The following is a 20,833-nucleotide window of genomic DNA, read 5'->3' as shown; positions in this document are numbered from 1 at the left end:
ACATCCCCTACCTGGACAGTTTGCATCTCAGCTTCTGGCTCTCAAACTCCTATATACATCTTCCCAAAGCACTGTGTGTTCACCCCTAGGACACGTGTCAACTTTCTATCTCCTGCTTTAGAGTTATCCACTCCTTTAGGACAGGACTACGCATAAACAGTCCTGGAACAGGGTTCAGCATATAGCAAAAGCTGAACAAATGAGTCTTGAATGTCTGAAGCAGAAGCACAATATTAGCCCTCTGAGTAATATAACATTTCATACTGCTTTATCATTATGGTCTGGGGGCTGTTTCTCCATGGGGCTCATCCAGGTGGAGACAGCACTCCACACATGAGGAGTGTATGCAGTCATATTCAAGTCAGCAAGGTAGAGCCAAACAGATATACAATTGTGAGCATGCTCTTTCTATACTTTTGGCTGTTAAACTAAAGAAGGGAAGCAGGATTGATAGGAAAAGTCACCCATTTTACATGCCATCTCCCACACTGCCCAGGAGAGAAATGTTTGGGGCAACTAAGCAGACTCAATGTTTTTGCATATGATAGTAGCTAGACTTAATCAATATTTCTTTGCCAAGGATTAGAAATGATTGTCTTTTTCTCTATGGTTTCTGATATTCTATTACATTGGGGAAAAAAAAGAAAGTTGATGTTGAATTGATTCAGATTTATGGCAACCCTGCGTGTTACAGAGTAGGAAGGCCCCATAGGATTTTCATGCCTGTGATCTTTATAGAAGCAGATCACCACGATTTTCTTCCACAGCACCACTGGGCGGGTTTGAACCACCAACCGTTAGGTTAGTAGTTGAGCGCAAACTGTTTACGCCAACCAGGGTCCTTTTTATTAGGTTGCATTATTATATATTACCCACAGGTTGTTGGTAGAGAACCGAGTTCAGGCCGATGAACAAGACTTTGGCCATTCAAAGTGGAAGAGATTTAAGGGGCAGGGTTACATAAGACTGTGACATGGCAAATGACACAAATGACTTGAGACCAAGGCCTGCACACGCAGGAGTGTCTGCCTCACTGGGCCCACTGTCTCCATCCAAGGGCCTGGATGCATCTGCCTTGGCCTGGCTCCATGCAGCTTGAATTCCCCACATCCCTGGCTCAGCTTTCAGGCTGTGTTTAAGACAGCAACGTGTCTGCTGGAAAGAAATGTTGATTCAGGAATATGGGAAAAGTTCTGGTCTTTCCAAACCAGCTTTGTCCTAAGCCTAGCCCTGGAACAAGCAAAGAGAAGAAGCTAATAATTAAAGACGCAACATACATTAGTTTTCCTCAGGATTCTCAGGCTTGAGCTTTCCAAACAGTTTTGTAATGGTCTCTTCTGCTGCAAAGGCATTCGATGCTCCATGGACAGCGTTGTGCAAAATGCTCTTTCCAAAACGGGCTCGGATGGAGTCGGGGGACAGTAGTCTTGCTTCTTCTGGGTCTGTGGGGCCCATCAGTCTTCTCCATTCAGCAACAGCATTCCACTTGGTCAGGGCCATGATCATAGATGGGCCTCTGCAAGGAAAGATGCTTTCAGAAGATTTGGGCTATTTACAACAGCAGAGATTGCATATGTGGGTAAAGGCACCTTTGCCCAGAAGTTTCCTCCTTATTCTTAGTTCCTATCAGTATAAATCTTCTGCTTTCTTTTCTTTTCTTTTTCATTTCTCCCTCTTCTAACAGGTGGTTGTGCTAAAAGAGTGCTATAGTTTAATTCTAGGGAATATTTTGTCAAGGCATCATTAGTTTTGCTACTTTGGGGGGAGCATAAATATAGACATTGTTTGGACATTGTAATTGACCACTCGGATCTCCCTTGAATGAAACACTTTGTCCCCGGCCGTCCTTCAGCTATGAGATCCTCCAGGGATGGCTTCCGCTGCAGAGTTACCTTGCTCAAGGTCACTCTCATTCCCAGGGTGGCCCACCTCCAAGGACGATATACAGGGAGGGTATGAAGACCTGGCCATCTCAGGCCAATGCAGGACAATTCCGAAAGGCCAATCTAGCTCTAGTCAGAGATGCTGGTGTTGGGCTGCATTGCATCTTGATTTCTCCCTCTTCTCGATACTGCTTCTTTCTCCTTCTTTCCACAGGATATCCTTAATAAATATTTCACACACTAAACTTTACTCCCTGGGGACTACAGTCTACAATGGATATGAAAGTGAATTTGTTTTCTAAGCTTCTGTGGAGCAGTTATTGAAAGCTCCCAGCCTTCTGCTTGTTGTTTGCATTAATTACTACGTGTATTCAAAGAGTTTAAGGTATAATTACTTCTTTTTTGATTGCGTGTAATCTTTTGTTTGAACTCTATAAATTTTGCTTTCTAGACTAATCGACAAATGGTCAGAAACTGAAAAGAAGATATAAATAGATGCATATAAAGAGGCTAATATATATATGTGTGTGTATATATATATATATATATATATATATATATATATATATATATATATATATATATATAACTAGTTACCTTCAAGTTGAGTCCAATTCATGGTGACCTCATGTATTGCAGGGTACAACTGCTCCATAGAGTTTTTAATGGCTGTGACCTTTTGGAAGCAGGTTGCCAGGCCTTTTTTCTGAGGCACCTCTGGGTGGGTTCGAACTGCCAACCTTTCAGTTAGTAGCTGAACGATTAACTATTTGTGCCACCCATATATACCCCTTATATATAATAGCACAGAAAATTAAAAACAAACTCAAAGAAAATCAATACGGTTGTTCAAATAATTATGAGCTATATGTAAAAGTGAATCCTGAGAAGCAACAGTTAAGAGCACAGACTTCCTGGCTCAGAGACTAGCCAAACACTAGCTTTGTGACTGTGGACAAATCCTGTCTCTGTGCCTCTGTTTCCTCATAACCAAAATGGAAATCAAAGTTGAACACTCCTTCATACAGTTATGGGGATTAAATGAAATAAATTGTATCTAATTCAGCATGAGTCCTGGGATTGAAGAGAGGCCTGGAATTGAATATAAGTTTTTTTTTTTTTTGTATGGTAGCCTTAAGTTCCTATGCATGTTAGACAGCTATACGTTGTCAGGGACAGATACGCATAGAAGAAAGTTCCAGAGCAGCGTGTTTGGTATCACAATATTCCTGTAAATATATATATATATACTATTGGCAATGTGTCTATACATTTAAGAGAAAAAGAGATGTGCTTATTATGTGCAGGCACTGTTCCAAGTGTGTGCAATCTATGATTTAGCCTTTACAATAAACCTATGAAGTAGGTAACATTAAAATGCCTATTTTATAGATAGAGAAACTGAGGCACAGGTTAAGTATGTTGGCAAAGAAGGGCTTTAAATCAGATGGCCTCTATAGCTAATGGGAAGATTTAAAGAAACAGAAAAAGAAAGAAAACAAGGAAGACAGAAGGGAGTGAGGAAGAAGGGAGGTAGGCGTGGAAAGGAGAAAGGAGGGAACAGAAGAATGGGGGGAGGAAGGGAAATAGAAAAGAAATTAACTCGAAACTTTAACAGGGGGTCTTTTCATGGGTGAAATCATGTGGGAACGTTTTAATTATTTTATGCGCTTTTAAAAATTTCCATAATAAACGGTTATTACTTTCATAATGCAAAGAATTATATATCAGAAACTTACTCAAATAACATTTCCAAAACATTTTTATAAAAGTCTTTTGTTTTTATATTCATATAAACGCAGTCTGCTAACTCTTGAGTTAGGAGTATTTCCTTCATATGTGTCACCTCAAATCCAGCCTCCTTAATAATCTTCAAGATATCATCTAGAGAAAAACAGATATTTGGCAATTATGCAGATTGACTCCACTTTTGCAAATAGGGTGGAATAACTAAAAAAGGAAGAGTTTTGCCTGCATACTATGACTTACAAAAACACAGTTATGCTAAACTAAACTAACAAAGCATACATTAACATTCAGAACTTTAAATATGTTAATGTAGACATTCAAACTCTGAGACCCATCCTTCTAGAAATTACCTGAAACATCTAGTGGGCTACAAAAGGTATGTGTGTTGATGGGGCGGTGGGGGCTATCCCTATGAAAGGGATGAAGGCATATTGTCATCTCCATGCTACAAATTTTCAAGGAATTTCTGCTAGATATTGATTAAAGGGGAGAACTGATCATAATTCTTCTCTCTGAATAAGTAGGGCATTGTTGAGGGAATTAGATGAAGAAAATTGTGTCCGAACCTCACCAATACTGAATTTCTAGGACCATGTTCTATATGTTTCTAGGATGATCTCAAATAATATGTCACTATTAAATTTTCAAAATACATATGTATAGGCACTCCTTTTTTTTTTTTTTTTTTAAGGAACTTAAAATTATGTCTGCCTTTGTGAGGCTCTCTAACATTAGTTATAAGTGATTAGGAAGTTATTTAGAAAATTTTTGAACATAGAAATATAGCAGTATGTGAAGAATATGGTAAATGACCTTTAAGTTAAGTTGACTTTGGCCAGGCATGATATAATAAAAGAAGACATGACGTAATCTTTGTAAACTAGCCTTGAGACATAAATCTAAAAACCTCCCTAATCACTAACCTTGAAGAAAAAATGTGTCATTTGGCTAAACTCTAACCTGGAGAAACGGCAACCTACTAGTCTTTGGTATCACACTGGCCCTTATCGTGTGAGGCCAAGGTAAGACCTGCACATTTAAACCATGAATTTCTACTCATGCACTGAGAGGAGGCACAGGCAAAGGAATTTTCTCTAGTCTCTTTCTCTCTCTGAACTCCAAGAGCCTGCCTGCAAATTCCAAGGTCAGGCCCTAGCTCCAAGGGGCCTCTGCTGAGTTCAAGCCATGGTCAAGCCTTCCTCCCAAGTCCTGTCGTTAAAGGTAAACTCCTAAAGTCTAAAGATTTGGACTCTAACTACCGAACTAACATTGTAATTGTAATTGTTAATTCTGATTCTCCTGTTCTAAATGAATGTTGTGAGGTCTTACTTGCGTACCTTGACATGACTACCTTGCAATAAACTAAATGAGTATCTCTCTGTTATGTTTACATTCTATATACAAAGGTGAGTCAGCTGAGAGACTGGGAACTTTTTGGTTAAATAGCACTTTCTCTGCTCCAAATCAAAAGTACTTATAAGTGACTGGGTTGGGAGCTAAAGGTCAGGGTGATCATAAGCAAAAGACAGCCTGGAGGAGGCTGGGCTTGGTCTCCAAATAAGGATCTTAGGCTGGGATCTGCCTTTAGGCAAGCATTGCCTGTATAGCTCAAGGTTCTCCAGAATGTAAGTCACACAAAGTTACAAACTGAATCTGAAATGAAGGCTGGTTACAACGGAAAAGAAAACGCAGAAAGTTGGCCACGAAGAGGGGTCCAGAGCAGTCAAGAAAATGTCTGCAGTTATTAAAACATACTACAACACTATGATATTTAAAATGGTAAGATTTGGAGGCACTAAGAGGAATCATTTTGGGGTTTAAGAGGAATCAAGACAAACTGACTAGAGCAGAAAGCACAGAAGCTGACCTAGATATATACTACCGTTGGTCATACGAAAAGGAGGCCTTTCAAATCAATGTGGAAAGAATGAATTATTTGATCAATGGCAAGAATTAATTGGTTAATTACAGAAATATTTCTTAATTAAAAAAATATCAACTTTACAATTAATCCAAAATAAATTTCATATGGATTAGTTATATAAAAAAATATAGTAACATGAATTTTAAAATTAGAGAAGCGCATGCACACACACAGAAATATGTGTTAAATATTGGAATAAGAAAGGTCATTCATAATCTAAAAAGATGCCTTGATTGATTCTTTCCCTGTAAGTTTTTAAACCATGCTATGAATAGTAGGGAAACCCTGGGTGGTACAATTAACACACTTGGCTGCTAACTGAAAGGTTGGGGGCTTAAGTCTACCCAGAAGTGGCCTGGGGGTCTACTTCTGAAAAATCAACCATTGGAAACCCTATGGATCACAGTTATACTCTACACACATGGGGTTGCCATAAGTCGGGATTAGCAGCACATATTTTTTAAATAATGGTGGCTGCCACATGGATTAGAGTTCTACAAAATATTTTGAATATTGTGGACCTCAGAGTTAATTTTTAACACTTGTCATGATCGTGTTATAATTATTTGTTTACTTTCTATATCTCATTTGAATATGACTTCCTACATAACTTGCTGGGTCTTTGCATCCACCCCACCTAAAAGGTGCTCAGAACATGAAGATGTTCCACTAATGGTTGGTGAACTAGGTGCTGGGAAAACAAATGTGAATAGGACATAAACCCTTCCTCCAGATATAGCCTGGTGAGAAGGCCAGGCCTACAAATGCATCATGAAAACCCTGTGATCCTTATTACCAGTTATGTACAAAGTTTCTGTGGCCACAGGGGAGGGAACTATTCACCTCTGTGGGAAGGTCAGGGATGACTTCTCAGAGAAGCTGACCTCTGTGTTGCGTAAAAAATAAAGAGTGATCACCAAGCCAACAAAAAGAGAAAGGTAGGTCATTCCAGGCAGATGAGAAACATACTCAAAGTTCAGAGGTGAGAAAGAAGTGGCAGAGAGTGGAAACCTCTCATAGTAGAGATGAAGATGGTGAAGTAACAGTGGAAGAGTTATTAAGGTCTATGCCTTGTGAGAGAACTGGGACTTCACTCTGAAGGCATCAAGGAATATTTAAAGCATTCTAAGCAGAAATATATTCAGATTTGCACTCCAGAAAGATAATTTCCTTTGCAGTATGAAGAATGAATTAGGGTGGACATGGGATTGGAAGTAGACTAGAGGCAAGATGACTTGTTTTAAAACTAATGTACAAGTCCAGATGAGATAGTGGCCTAAAGGAATATAGGAACAACGGGGAAGGACTCATTGGTGATACACTCAGGAATTTTTTTTTTTTTTTAATGACATTAGATAGACAGAACTTGATATTTGTTGCATAAAGCCAAAATCAAATGTACCCCAGTTCATCATTAATTTTACGGAGAAGATATTTTATTATGGATACCAAGTATATGAATTTTGTTAAGGCCACTAACATTACTAAATTCCTTTAGGTGACGAAGGATTTACATATTTCAGAAGTTTAATTGCCTTATTAAATTTACGTATTTGAATAAAAGTTGATGGGTAGGATAACAGCATCTACCTAAACCTGAATCTACCTTTATCTACCAATAATTCATATCAATATGGAATCCACACCTATGGTACAGCTGTTGTTGTTGTTAGGGGCCATTGAGTCAATTTTCAACTCATAAGGATTCTATATGACAAAGTAGAACTGCCCCGTAGGGTTTCTTAGTCTGTAATCTTTACGGGGCAAATTGCCAGGTCTTTCACTTGTGAAGCTACTGGGTGGGTTCAAACCATCAACCTTTCAGTTGGCACCTGGGCACTTAACTGTTGTACCACCAGAACTCTTCATAGCATAACTAGGAGACATTAATAAAAACTTTAGTTTAAATACTAGCTGGGAAATAAATATTTGAAGCCTGCAGAGGACAGCTGTGGAGTCCATGCAAGAGCAGGGAGTCCAACAGGGATGAAGTGAGAGGAAGGGCAGTAAAGCAGGGTCATATCAGTGGAAGAACAGATAGCACTGACTAGGGACAAACTCCAGATGAAGAGAGGCCCACTCTGAGCAGGGATATATTGAGAACAAATCGAAATCCAATGCATAAGAGTACAAATGCTATGGAATCAAGAGGATGGGGCTAGAAAAGTGTGTGGGGACAGAAATGACAGTCTTTGGAAGGCACTACTTCTTAGAAAAAGGAGAGGCAGCTTGGAAAAAAAATGTCTCTTGGAGTACTTGGAGATGAACAGAGAGGGAGCAATTGGGTGAGGTTAATGCCCTAGATAAATGGGGAGGATTACAGAAATAGGAGATAGAGCCACCCCTTACCCCACACCAAAAACACATGTTAAGGCCCTATTTATTAAGGGAATTGAACTTCCTTATACAAAAGAAAGAGAACATTATGAAATGGGAAACTGAACAAGTTTTAATCCAAACTCTCAAAATCCAAACCCTCCGTTGAATCACTGTGTGAAGTAAAATGTACAGGAAAATCCAATACACTTTATAATAAACATAACAAGCTATCCTATACCCATATTAAACTACCATACAAAGAAAGAAGACAGAAAAATTAGAATTATTCATATGATTAAAAAAAAAAAATCCTTCTTTACTCCATAAACAAACAAACAAAAAAGCAAAACCCAGAAATGACATGACGGAAGAAAACTGTAACACAACACTCCAACATGAATGAAGTATCATTAACGAAGCGTTTGGGACAAAAAACACATCATGAATCAGAACTTCAAACTCAAAAGTAGAAGAACTGACTGTAGTCAAGAAAAAATTGAAGAAAAAATAAAATTATCATATATAATAAAGACTAACTTAAAAGGTGCTCAGTGGAGAATAGGCATGGCTTAAAAGACAGTAAAGGACAGAGAGGATAGGAATAAAAATAACCGAGAGGGAAAACCAAATAAAGAAAGAGAAGTTGATAACACAGTAAGTGATGGATACAGAAGTTAGGCAAACACAAGCTTATTATATTATATTTCTTAAGAAACTGGAGTTCATCAGACCAAACGAGAACATTTTGAACTACTAAAATATGTGTAAGCCAGTCCAAACCCTCATAAACTTCCAGAGAATCCGCTGTTTTTACCAGTGAAGTCCCTGAGGAAGAAAAGCAAAACAATGGAACAGAGCTAATTTTTAAAAAGATAACCCCAGAAAATCTTCCTACAATAAGAAAGGCATGTATCCCAGCATTGAAAGGGACTAACCTATACCTGGGAAAATAGGTCAAGGACGATCAGTTCTAAGATATGGGCTAGTCGTACTACTAGACTTAAGAGATGAAGAAAAAAATAGCCTGTGCTTCCAGGCCAAAAATAAAAGCAATTTACAAAAGAGAGAAAATCAGTATGGCATCAGACGTCCTAACAGCAATATGTGAAACAAGAATAGAGCTATATTATCAAGAAACTTAAGGGGGAAATGTGAGCCAAGGATTTTTTTATCCAGCAAGTTATAAATAACACAGGTTCTAACTATGTAGATGTAACACAAAACTTTTTTTTTTTTACTTGTACTTTAGATGAAGGTTTACAGAACAAACTAGTTTTTCCTCAAATAGTACACACATTGTTCTGTGACACTGGTTAATAACCCCATGACATGTCAACACTCTCCCTTCTCAACCCTGGGTTCCCTCTTACCAGCATTCCTGTTCCCTGCTGCCTTCTAGTCCCTGTTCCTGGGCTGGTGTAACACAAAGCTTTTTGTAAAAATAGGAGAATAGAGAGTCTAAAGAGAAAGTACATTAAGTTCACTAATTGTCACAAAGGTAGTAGAGGAAAGTCAAAAGATAGTATTTAAAGGAGAAAAAAAAACATAGTAGATGCTCAAGAAAGAGGACTTAGACATTCCTATTAAAGTAAATACTAGAAACAAACTTCCCAAACATAGAAATAAAGACTACACGATGAAAAACAGAAGTGAAAAATAATTGACGAAATAAATGTAACATAAAAAATAACAGTTAAAACAAATATATTATTTTGGTAAACATAAATGAGTTTGTCTCACCTATTAAAATTATTTTCAGAGAGTCATAAATAAAAACCCAGCCTTACCCTATACACAAGAGACACTCATCAAAGTGGTTTAAAAATGCTAAAAGTAAGTAAATAAGAAAAAATATACCAGGCAAACGCAAATAACTAGAAAGCAGGATGTGTGGTCTTGGTATCAGACAACATAAAGTTCACATACCAGCATTAAATGAGACAAAGAAGGACCTTGTATAATGCTAAAAGCCAAAATTTGCTATAAATATTAGTTATAAATATCTATGTATCAAATAACACAGCAGCCATCTTCATAAATCAGAAACAAGAAGAGAAGTAGCACCTACTAAAAATAGGCCCCCTAACACACCACCAACAGTCCAAGACAGATCAAGTTGTCAAAAAACAAAGTAAGGATACAGAAGATATGAACAAAACAAACAATAAGGTAGATCTTATGAATCTGTATGCACACACACATATAAAATCCATGCACCACGATAATAGAGAATATCCCTTCTTTCACACACACACAACTTTCACAAAAATTTATCACATAGTAGCTTAAAAAAAAATTATTAATTTCAACAAAGAAGAAATAATAAAAGAACATTCTCTGATAACAATGCAGTAAAATAAAATAAGATAAAATAAGGGTCTTCCAATTGGGTGTTTTTTAAAAGCACTTCTTTTTTAAAAAATAAATTTTTAATTAAATAATTCTAAGGAGAAATAAAAACCAAAATTGCAGAATTTATTAAAAAATAATGATAAAGAGAGCACTACATTAGAACCTGTAGGACACAATTAAAATGATGATCAGAGGAAAATCTATAACCTTAAAAATATGTACCAAGTATAAATGAAAGAATTAAATAAATATCCAACTCAAAAAGCTAGAGAAAGAACATCAAACAAAACTACTAGAAAATAGAAAGAAGGAAATAATAAAGATAAAAACAAAAAGTAATGAGCTAGGAAAGAGAAAAAATTGAATTCATAAAAAAATCAAATTATGATTGCTTGAAATACAGCAAAATATGAAATGGGAAGGTGAAATGACCATCGAAACAGAAGAAATGAGATATAATAATAATAGAGATTACAAGCTCTATGTAAATGAAATAGATAATTTCCTAGGAAAATGAATTAAAAAAAAAAACTCTCATAGCCATAAGAAGTTGAAATAATTAATTTCCATAAAGCAGTAGAGAAAGTGGTCAAAGAATTATCCCGCAAAAAGAAAGCAACAGGCCCAGACAGTTTCGAAGGACAATTGTACCAAACCTTCGATACCAACCCCAGTGCTGCTTAAACTCTTTCAGAACACTGAAAAATAAGACATCTGCATTTTTAATGCTATATTACATTGTCATCCAAACCTGATAAAATTGTACAAAAAACAAAAAGCACAAACCAATCTCACTTTTAAGTGTCAGTGCAAAAAATCCCAAATAAAATATAAGCAAATAGATTTCAAAAGCATATTTAAAAATACCTCATGACTAAGTGGAGTTTACACAAGAATGGAAAGATGGTCCAATATTAGAAAAATCATTAATGTAATTTTCCATATTAATACATGTTGGGGAAATACAATTAAAATATCATGGAAACCTAGAAAACGTCTCCACAAAAGTAGAAGAGAAAGAAAATAGTTTTATTATCGAATAAACATTAAGCCAGAATATGGTGTGTCTTGCAGACAATCTGCTAAAAGGATCGCAAAAACAAAGAAATCTCACCTTTTTTATAAAACCAAGCCTATACAACCCAATATATACCTCTCAGGATAAATGATAACCAGCCCTCAAGTAAGAGGACTTGATTACACCATTTGTAGACAGTTCATTTTAAATTCATCTGGGAATTTTTTTTTTTTTTATATTTGCTAGTTCTTTTATCCAAAGGAATAATAAAATTTTCTCAAATCTCTATGGCAGGAAGAGTTACATTTTGGAGCTAAATGCTTAAGTTCCCTTGGGGATGAGGAGACAGGGATACAATTTTCCTTGATGTTTACATTTTTAAAAGATGGCGCCCAGGTTCTTGAGAAAGATATTCTTGGGTTGTAAAGTAGTCAGCAAAAGCCTTACTTTGCTTTAAAAAAGATTAACTTACATCTTAAAGGGGCAGAGAAAGAACTCACAATTAAGAGTTTTCTAAAGTAAATGCTCTAAGAAAAGTAGGGAGGTGCCTCTTTCCCTTTTTGTACTAGGGAAAATTCAAGATGTTCTGTTTTTAGATTTGTGCTGACCCTTACATATCTATAGAGGAAAAAAAAATCATCATTTCCATCACGTCTAAAAAGGACTTCCACAAAATTCAATAGCCATTTTTGGATAAGGGAGGGATAGAAAGAAGAATGGGGAGGGGGAGGGAGGGAGGAGACAAAGAGAGAGGAGGCAAACGTGGCAAAATTTAACAATTATTCTTCTTTCAACTTTTCTATACTTTGAAAACTTTCCCCAAAAACGTTTGGATAAAAATGTACACATTGGCTTTTATTTTTAAATATTTACCTTTATTTTCATTGGATACATGAGGTTTAACCAGCGCTAAAGTGCTTTGAGGAGGAAAGAAATGCTGTATATCCTTTTTGGCAGCTTCCAGTGAATCACTTCCATACAACTGGTTGATAGGCAAACTTTCCTTTGCAAACTGTGCGCATAAACTTGAAAAAAAAAAAAAGTCAAGTTCAAAAAATGTTGTAACTAACAACAAAGCAAAACAAAACGCTATGCAACTAACTACATAAATTGTTCAAAAGTTATTATTAACCAGGAGCAACTCTTTCCTGGTCCAGGCACTGTGCAAAAGGAATTAACCACGGAGTGACGTGGGGCATGCTACTTCCCTTCAAGGAGTTAAGAGTCATTTGGAAAAAAGTAAGATTGAATCAATCGCGACAACAGAGATTGGTGCCCTGGCGGCACAGCGGGTAAGTGCTTGGCTGCTAACCGAAAAGGTCAGCTGTTCAAACTCATCAGTCGCTCTGCAGGGGAACTATGTGGCAGCCTGCTTGCATGAAGTTTACAGCCTTGGAAACCCTACAGGGCAGTTCTATTCTGTCCTACAGAGTTGCTATGAGTCAGAATCAACCCGACTGCAACGTTTTTATTTAGTTTCAAATATAAACACGATAATAAAACCTGCTTTAGAAGGTGATTTTGAACACATAATCAGATGATGTATTTGAAATATATGGTGTATATTAAGCTCTCAATAAATATTCTTCCCTTTCTTTCACCTTTACATAGTTGACATTTAACTATACACTAAAATTACCATATAAACATTGGATCCAGAAAATACTGTAATGGAATTTTTTGGGTGAGCAAGTGCAGCAATAAAAGGGGCATCCAGATCGGCTTTATGAGATGTGGCAGGAGCATTGCTGATGGTACTGGACAATCTATGTGAGATTAGATGGTTTATTCTGGTTCTGCTTCCTTTATTACTGATGACTAAATACCTCCTTAACTATTCAGTTCAGCTATTTCAGGAGGTAATATATGATCAAGAACCAATGGTACTGAACGAAGAAGTATAAGCTGCACTGAAGGCATTGTCGAAAAACAAGGCTCTAAGAATTGACTGAATACCAATTAAGATGTTTTAACAAACAGATGCAGAGCTGCAGGTGCTTATTTGTCTCTGCCAAGAAATTTGGAAGACAGCTATCTGGCTAGCCGCCTGGAAGAGATATGTATTTGTGCCCATTCCAAAGAAAGGTGATCCAACAGAATGCAGAACTTATCGAACAATATCATTAACATCACATACAAGTAAAATTTTGCTGATGGTCTTTATAAAATGGTTGTAAGCAGTACATCAACAGGGAACTGCCAGAAATTCAACCTGGGTTCAGAAGAGGACGTGGAATGAGGAATATCATTGCTGATGTCAGAGCGATCTTGGTTGAAAGCAGAGAATACCAGAAAGATGTTTACTTGTGTTTTATTGACTATGCAAAGGCATTCGACTCAGTGGATCATAACAAATTATGGATAACATTGCTTAGAACAGGAATTCCAGAACAATAATTGTGCTTATGAGGAACCTGTACTTAGAACAACAGGCAGTCATTTGAACAGAACAAAGGGATACTGGGGTGTTTAAAATCAGGAAAGATATGCATCAGGGCTGTATTCTTTCACCATACTTACTCAATCTGTATGCTGAGCAAATAATCTGAAAGCTGGACTATATAAAGAAAAACACGGTATCAGGATTGGTGGGAGGCTCATTAATAATATGAAATATGCAGATGACATGACCTCACTTGCTGAAAGTGAAGAGGACTTGAAACACTGATGAAGATCAAAGACTACAGCCTTCAGTATGGATTACACCTCAACATAAAGAAAACAAAAATCCTCACAACTGGACCAATAAGCAACATCATGATAAACGGAGAAAAGATTGAAGTTGACAAGGATTTCATTTTACCTGGATCCACAATCAACACCCATGGAAGCAGTAGTCAAGAAATCAAACCATGTGTTGCCTTGGGCAAATCTACTGCAAAAGATCTCTTTAAAGTGTAAAAAAGCAAAGATGTCACTTTGAGAGCTAAAGTGTGCCTGACCCAAGACGAGGTATTTTCAATCACCTCATCTGCATGCGAAAGCTGGACAATGAATAAAGAATAAGGAAGACCAAAGAAGTATGGAAGCCTTTGAACTATGGGTTTGGCAAAGAATATTGGATATACCATGGACTGCCAGAAAAACGAACAAATCTGTCTTGGAAGGAGTACAGCCAGAGTGCTTCTTAGAGTCAAAGATGGCGAGACTTGTTCTCCTGCACTTTGGAGTTATCACTAGGGACCAGTCCCTGGAGAAGGACATCATGCTTGGTAGAAGGTCATCATCAGGGCCATCTTCTGGCCTCTCTGGTTTTAGTGACCCTATCAGATCTCCTTTTGCCTTATTCAACTTGACCTTCCCACACTGCCCTTAGCTGTTCTCACACCTCTTATTTAGAGATACTTCCAAGCCAAGACCTTTGGAACCTCTGATAGTAAGAGGTGAGTATTTGCACAAAGAATGGTGAAAACAGCCCAGGTATCACCAGCACTTACTCTATTCACAACCAGCCCCTTGTTATGCTGTTAAAAATGATTATTGGAAAAAGTGGGGAGAATAAAACATAAGAGGGAATAAAGGAGGAGAATGATGGGTTGCTGTTTTTCTCTTTTATGCAAGAGGCCAGGCTTCGGATTAAAGATATGCAGAGTGTAGAATCTGATACCCAAGCACAAGAAAGGGGCAGAACCCTGAGGATAGAATCATTTCTAAAACAGCATCAAAGAGCTGGTTGGAGCCAAGGAAACTGGAGAAGGGAAGACCAACCGGAAGAAGTGGTCAAGATGAGTTGAGAACTTGGGGCAAACTAGGCAACATAAGGGCTATGGATGGGAACTCTCACCATATGGGGTGAGGGGAGACAGTCACTGAGAGCTTTCACCTGGAGAAAAGGTCTCTAGACTGGTAACACAACCTCCACCTCTCCAACCACAACTTCTAGACTAGTACGCACGCAGCCAAAGGCCTTGGATTGAGAGGAATTTCTCTCTCTGCTGTCATGCACCACATTCTATGTTATATTTTATTAAGAAATCTGTGGCACGTCACTCATACCACTTGGAAGATATTCAACCCTTATTATTCTTTGCATTAATTGTCTGGCTGAGGAGCAACATATGTGAGTAAGGCTAAATGTGGGGTAAACTGTGCCCTTGCAAGACAAGTCAGAGTCAAGTAGATTTTACCAAAAAGAAATCACCTCAGCTTTTATGTAAGTGATGTTTCATAAATACTGTCTATTTATTGTGTCAACATACATGCCAAGCTCACTGCGCCATATGGAGCATTTTTATTTTCACCCACTTGAAAGGGGAGACTTTTTCTCCCTAAATAGAATCCTAACCTGAAATTACCGGAAATAATTCAATCAAATTGCAATTCAGTTTGATTTCCATCAGCTGGATGCCAGGCATAGAAGTGCATGAGATACATTCCCATCCCCCAGATGGGAGCAAATCCAACAACTATGCTCAAAAGATATTTAAAGAGTACCCCCTATGTGCCAGGTAATGTTCCAGGTATTAAGCTGGTTACAGAGTTTAGCCATTCATCAGTAAACTAACTCAGTAAATGTTCCTTCCAATTGTAGACTACATATCATTGTCTTGAAACTCTTATGAACAGTTAAAGGACATGTAGCTGCCACCACAACCTTTCTCAAAAGAATTTCTACTAAAGAGCAGGTTGGCTGGGTATCTCTGGCTGAGCATCCCTTCGCTTACTTTCTAGCCCCAAACCAACCATCCCACCACCTTCTTTTGCAAAACTTAGGCCATCTTCAGGTTGGCATTGGACTGTCCAGTCCAGTCATAAGCAGTCCACTCCTTCCCTAGAAAAATTAGCTTTTCTGAAAAGTATCTTGTACTAAAGCTGTGGTTCCCATATCCCGTACCCAAAAAGAAATTTAAGTAGATGCCATGGATAAAGTTGGGGACCCACGATGTGAATCCTACCTCTCTGGATCATGTCTCCTGGCTTCTTCAACAGACTTTGGTCCCAGTAAGTCTTTCCAGTGCTTCAAACCATTGTCTCCTAGTAAAACAAGGGCTAGAGATGGACCACTATTTAAAAAGGAAAAAAAAAAAAGTTTAAGTATGGCTCAAAAGCTAATTATACATATTTAAAACAAAACAAAACAAAACGCTTGCCACTGAGTCGAATCTGACTCATAGCGACCCTATAGGGCAGAGTAGAACCACCCCATAGGGTTTCCAAGGAGTGGTTGGTGAATTCAAACTGCCAATCTTTTACACTAGACAATATGTCAAATAATCCTTTTATCAGGGATCTAAAATTAACTTCCATTTGTATACTTGCAAGAGTATATTTGTAAAAGGGTGGCAGTATGGAAAGAAAGCAAAGTGAAAGACCTTGTTTCTGACAGAGCAGCTCCTATATTGTTCCCACCCTCCTGCTGATTGATAAGCTCTTGCTGGATTTCTGCCTTGGCTATTTCAGTTACTTTTCTGGAAACCTCAGGGACTTTAAAAACACCAAAGCCCTTGAGAGACAGTCATTTCTCTGCTTGGACTTCATAATGTTGCACACCCTGGATTTCTACCACTCAGCTCAATCAGACTCCAGCTACTTTGCCTGAGACCTCATTGTTCCAGTGACAATCCAGGAGTATTAAAGAAGCCAGACAGCCAAGCAGAGAATCAGGATGGGGGCAGGGCTGGTAAAGAAGTAGACTCAGGACATGTTCACAGAATTGAGAAGCTTGGCAACTTGAACAGAAAATAGGGTTAAAAGAAGGCTTAAATGATTCAGAAATAAAGCAGGCTCTCCTTTGTAAACCTGAACTCCAATTCACCTGGTCATGTTTTTTATAAGAGTCTCAAAAAAGTCTTCATTTGCATATTCCTTGCAGAGTGTTTGTGCTTCTTCTCCTGATAATACTATTTGTCTTTGCATCAGAATTTTAAAGCCTTCCTTTTCAATAATTTCCAAAACATCCTCTAAATAAAAACAGCCACATAATAAAGTTTTAAACTGCCAAGTTATTGGTTACATACACAATATATATTATCATGAAAGCATATAATGCATTTTATTCTCATGAAATTTAAAATTTTGCAGAAATAGCTTATTAAGTTTCAATTTAAGGTAAATAATACCCCTTAACATATCAAATCATAACGGTATTTCAAATTTTCCATCACATAGAAATAATTTGTGTGTATAAAATCAAACCAAACCCATTGCCATCTAGTCGATGCTGACTCATAGCAACCCTACAGTACAGAGTAGAACTAACTGCCCCATATAGTTTCCAAGGAGCACCTGGTGGATTTGAATTGCTGACCTTTTGGTTAGCAGCCAAGTTCTTAACCACTGCACCACCAGGGCTCCAGAGAAGCCTAGAAGATTGAATACTTGCTTCTCTATCCTTCCTTGTAGATGCTATGGCAATGTTATCCAGATGGGGTCAATGAGGTATAAAGGAAATATGCTGAGGGTTCTTCTGAGAGAGGTATCTAGGGAGAACCTCTCCGCCCTATGCCACCTCTGCTTCCTGCTTTTGAGCATTTGGAGGACATAGTGCTTGGTTCTGCAGAGGCCATCTTGCAACAGGGAGGGGCAAGTCAAAAGCAAAAACACTGATTCAGAGCCCAGACAGTGTTTAGCCTTCACCCCATCTCCGTTGCTGGACATATAGTTAAGTCAACAAACTACAAATAAACAAATGATTGCAAGAGGAAAACAAGCAATGTATTCTTGCACATTAATATAGTTTAAGCAATGATTTACTTGAGAACTATTTCACAGACAAGAAAAATAAAAAAATATATATATAGGTCTTGAAATTAAAAAAACTGGAATCATATTAATTGTTAGAACAGACTTAAAAAAATTTTTAAATTACTAAACTTCAAAAAGATTTCTCACATGAGGGTAGCTAAACAACAGTTTACATGTGAAAAATAATCCTCAAACAGTTGGTATATGATGGCTTTTTGTAATGACTCATGGTAAACACTGAAGAAAATATTCAGAGAAGGTAAATCTGCATAAAATTCAGTTCATGTGAACCAACAAAGGCTAGCATAATTGCGACAGGGAGTCCCTGGGTAGTGAAAATAGTCGGCATGCTCAGCTGCTAACTGAAGATTGGAAGTTTGAGTCCACCCAGAGGCACCTCAGAAAAAAGGCCTGGCAATCTACTTCTGAAAAATTAGCCACTGAAAGTTCTGGAGCACAGTTCCACTCTGACACACCTGGGGTAGCCATAAGTTAAAATCAACCCAGTGCCAACTTTATTTTTTTTTTAATTGAAGTAGTGCTGGAGGGGGTGGATTGATTGTCCTTGAAAATGCCTTTCCTATTTTGCATTTTCTCAGTCAGTCAGGTGATCACCAAAGAATTATAAACACTGGTAGGCAAATACAGGGTCCTCAATATCCAACTTGGAATACTGTATCAAAGCACTTGGGAGTACCATTGCTTGCAAGATGGTAATGAGTTTCCTTGACCTCACAAATAGAGAATTAAGTTCCATTTCAAACGTTATGACAGATAAAACAATAAACATTTTATTTATTATTTATCTTATAGAAAAAAAAAAACATGAAATCCATGAAGATTTTTGATCATCATCTCAAACACTTCAGTGATGCCACCTAATGCATGTATTCAGCGACAGGTATGCAGACACAGGGAGTTTCTAGTTCTACACAAAGGCCTTTAGTCATTGTAAGGACGTTTCATGGAATAACTTGTCCATCAACTGTAGACAAACTGTTTCATAAAGTGTTAATAATAAAATGCCTGTAAAAAATCAGTTCATTCTTATGTTTCTACATGATCTTGAAAAAAATCTGTGCAAAAAGCAAAGGGAAAAATGGCTGTAAGTATCTAAGTGAAACAAACAAAATAAAACAGCAACAACAAAAGATGAAATTATCTGCAAATGTACAAAAACCAGGCTGATGGCAGACTTTTCTTCTACAATACAAAAGATCAAAAGTCTGCATACCAAAGGCTATAGGTTTGAGGGTTAGAGGCTAATATAACAACTTGTATTGCCACACAAGTCTTCTTTCACATATATAAAGAAAATAGAAAGACATGCTTTGATATACAAGGGCAGAAAAAAACCAAGCAACTTGGTACATGTGTTTAAAAATATATGCTTAAATATCTCCAGATAACCAAAAGATAAAATACAATTATGTAATTAAAAAGTAAAAATTAGTAGATCTTTTTAGGACTCTGGAAAGCATGAAAACCAGTTAGTATAAAGAAAATTCTAAATGCATCTGTTGTAAATCTGATTGCAAACAAAATATAAATTTCTAAACATTATCATATTAAGATGTATTGAAAAAGGAACTTAAAAGCTATCCGTCTACTAAACCCTCAAACAACATTAAACCAGTTAAAAACATAAGAAATTGGAATAAGGTGGGTTTGAGCATCGGGAGAGAAATTAAAAAAAAATCAGCTAAATTCAAATGAATGATTCATTCTTGATTTTGAAAAATAATCAAGTATGAGTTTAAACTTACTTTTAAAAAAGTAAAAACAATCATAAGTAGAACTAAAAACATGATATTCATCTTGCAAAATAGTAGAAAAGATAAAAGCAAGAAATACTTAGTCCTTACGGCAAAATAAACAAAGATTACAACGAAAGAGCAGACAAAATAAGTAATAAAACAGCTGTAATAATAAAATTATATGAGCTAAAATTCCTTACTAATAGCAAAAGATTCTCAGATTAAGTTAAAACAATTTCCGGGTAGAATAATGAATACTGAAAATTATGAGCTAAAGCCAAAGTCATACTCATAAGAATGTTTCAATTAACAAGCAATAAAAAATTAAAATAAGTGGATAAAAATTCAAATCAAGAAGTTAGGAAAGGAACAAAAATAGAGACCTAAGATATAAAAATGAATGCAAATGAATTAACATAGATAAAAACCAAAATAAGAAATTATGAAAGAAAAACAAATTGCTTTTTTTTAAAAAAGATCTTAACTCTAACACATGGGGTCACCATTAGTCAGAATCAATTTGATGGCAATGAGTTTTTGGTATATTTGAAAGTCAAGAGATGGATGAATTTCAAGGGAAGTATAATTGCCAAAACTAACCAAGGAAGAATTTGTAAAACCAGAAACAGATAAATAACCATGGAAAAAATTTAAAAATCTTAACTATCTCCCCCAAATGGGAAATCAACTGGGTACTTTCATTAGTAAATCTTATTAAGTTATAAATAGTTTCTATGATATGTAAAATTCTCCCACTGTGTTTAACACAAAGGAAAGTTAGAATAATCCTAAAACAATATCTGGGAAAGAATGAAGAACAATATTTTAACTAAAATAAATATTACTGAATAAACTGCAATACCATGGTATATACCATAACTTATTTAAATTTATTCTAGGAACTCAAGGAAGGTTGAACCTTAGAAAATCTCATTTCATCAATAAGTCAAAGGACAAAGAATATCTTATGTTCTCAGTAAAACAAAAAAACAAACAAAAAATTGGATTCCATTCAAAATCTTTTTGCATCACTTTATAGCAAAGTAGGAATAGAAAGATATTGCCTACAGATGTTTAAAAAGGTTTTCCAAAGTCAAAAACCAACATCATAATTAAAAAGACTACAGACCTCAACAGTAAAAAAAAG

General features: G+C 36.7%; 1 protein-coding gene across 1 annotated transcript in view; it reads right to left on the bottom strand.

Moving 5' to 3' along the window:
• Nucleotides 1-795: 795 nt before the first annotated feature.
• The window catches only part of NME8 (NME/NM23 family member 8), a 62,791-nt gene continuing 42,753 nt past the window's right edge, over nucleotides 796-20,833 (bottom strand). Inside the window, exons 11-15 of the mRNA XM_003406903.3 lie at nucleotides 17,001-17,145; nucleotides 16,141-16,248; nucleotides 12,119-12,270; nucleotides 3,623-3,767; nucleotides 796-1,516 (exon numbers count right to left, since the gene is read on the bottom strand). Of these exons, the coding sequence (XP_003406951.1) occupies nucleotides 1,279-1,516; nucleotides 3,623-3,767; nucleotides 12,119-12,270; nucleotides 16,141-16,248; nucleotides 17,001-17,145 (788 nt within the window). The 3' untranslated portion in view covers nucleotides 796-1,278. The remainder of the gene's footprint in view (nucleotides 1,517-3,622; nucleotides 3,768-12,118; nucleotides 12,271-16,140; nucleotides 16,249-17,000; nucleotides 17,146-20,833) is intronic.

Source organism: Loxodonta africana, chromosome 8 (genome assembly GCF_030014295.1).
Source record: "Loxodonta africana isolate mLoxAfr1 chromosome 8, mLoxAfr1.hap2, whole genome shotgun sequence".
Classification (NCBI taxonomy): domain Eukaryota; kingdom Metazoa; phylum Chordata; class Mammalia; order Proboscidea; family Elephantidae; genus Loxodonta; species Loxodonta africana.
This window is presented reverse-complemented; position numbering and strand designations above follow the sequence as displayed.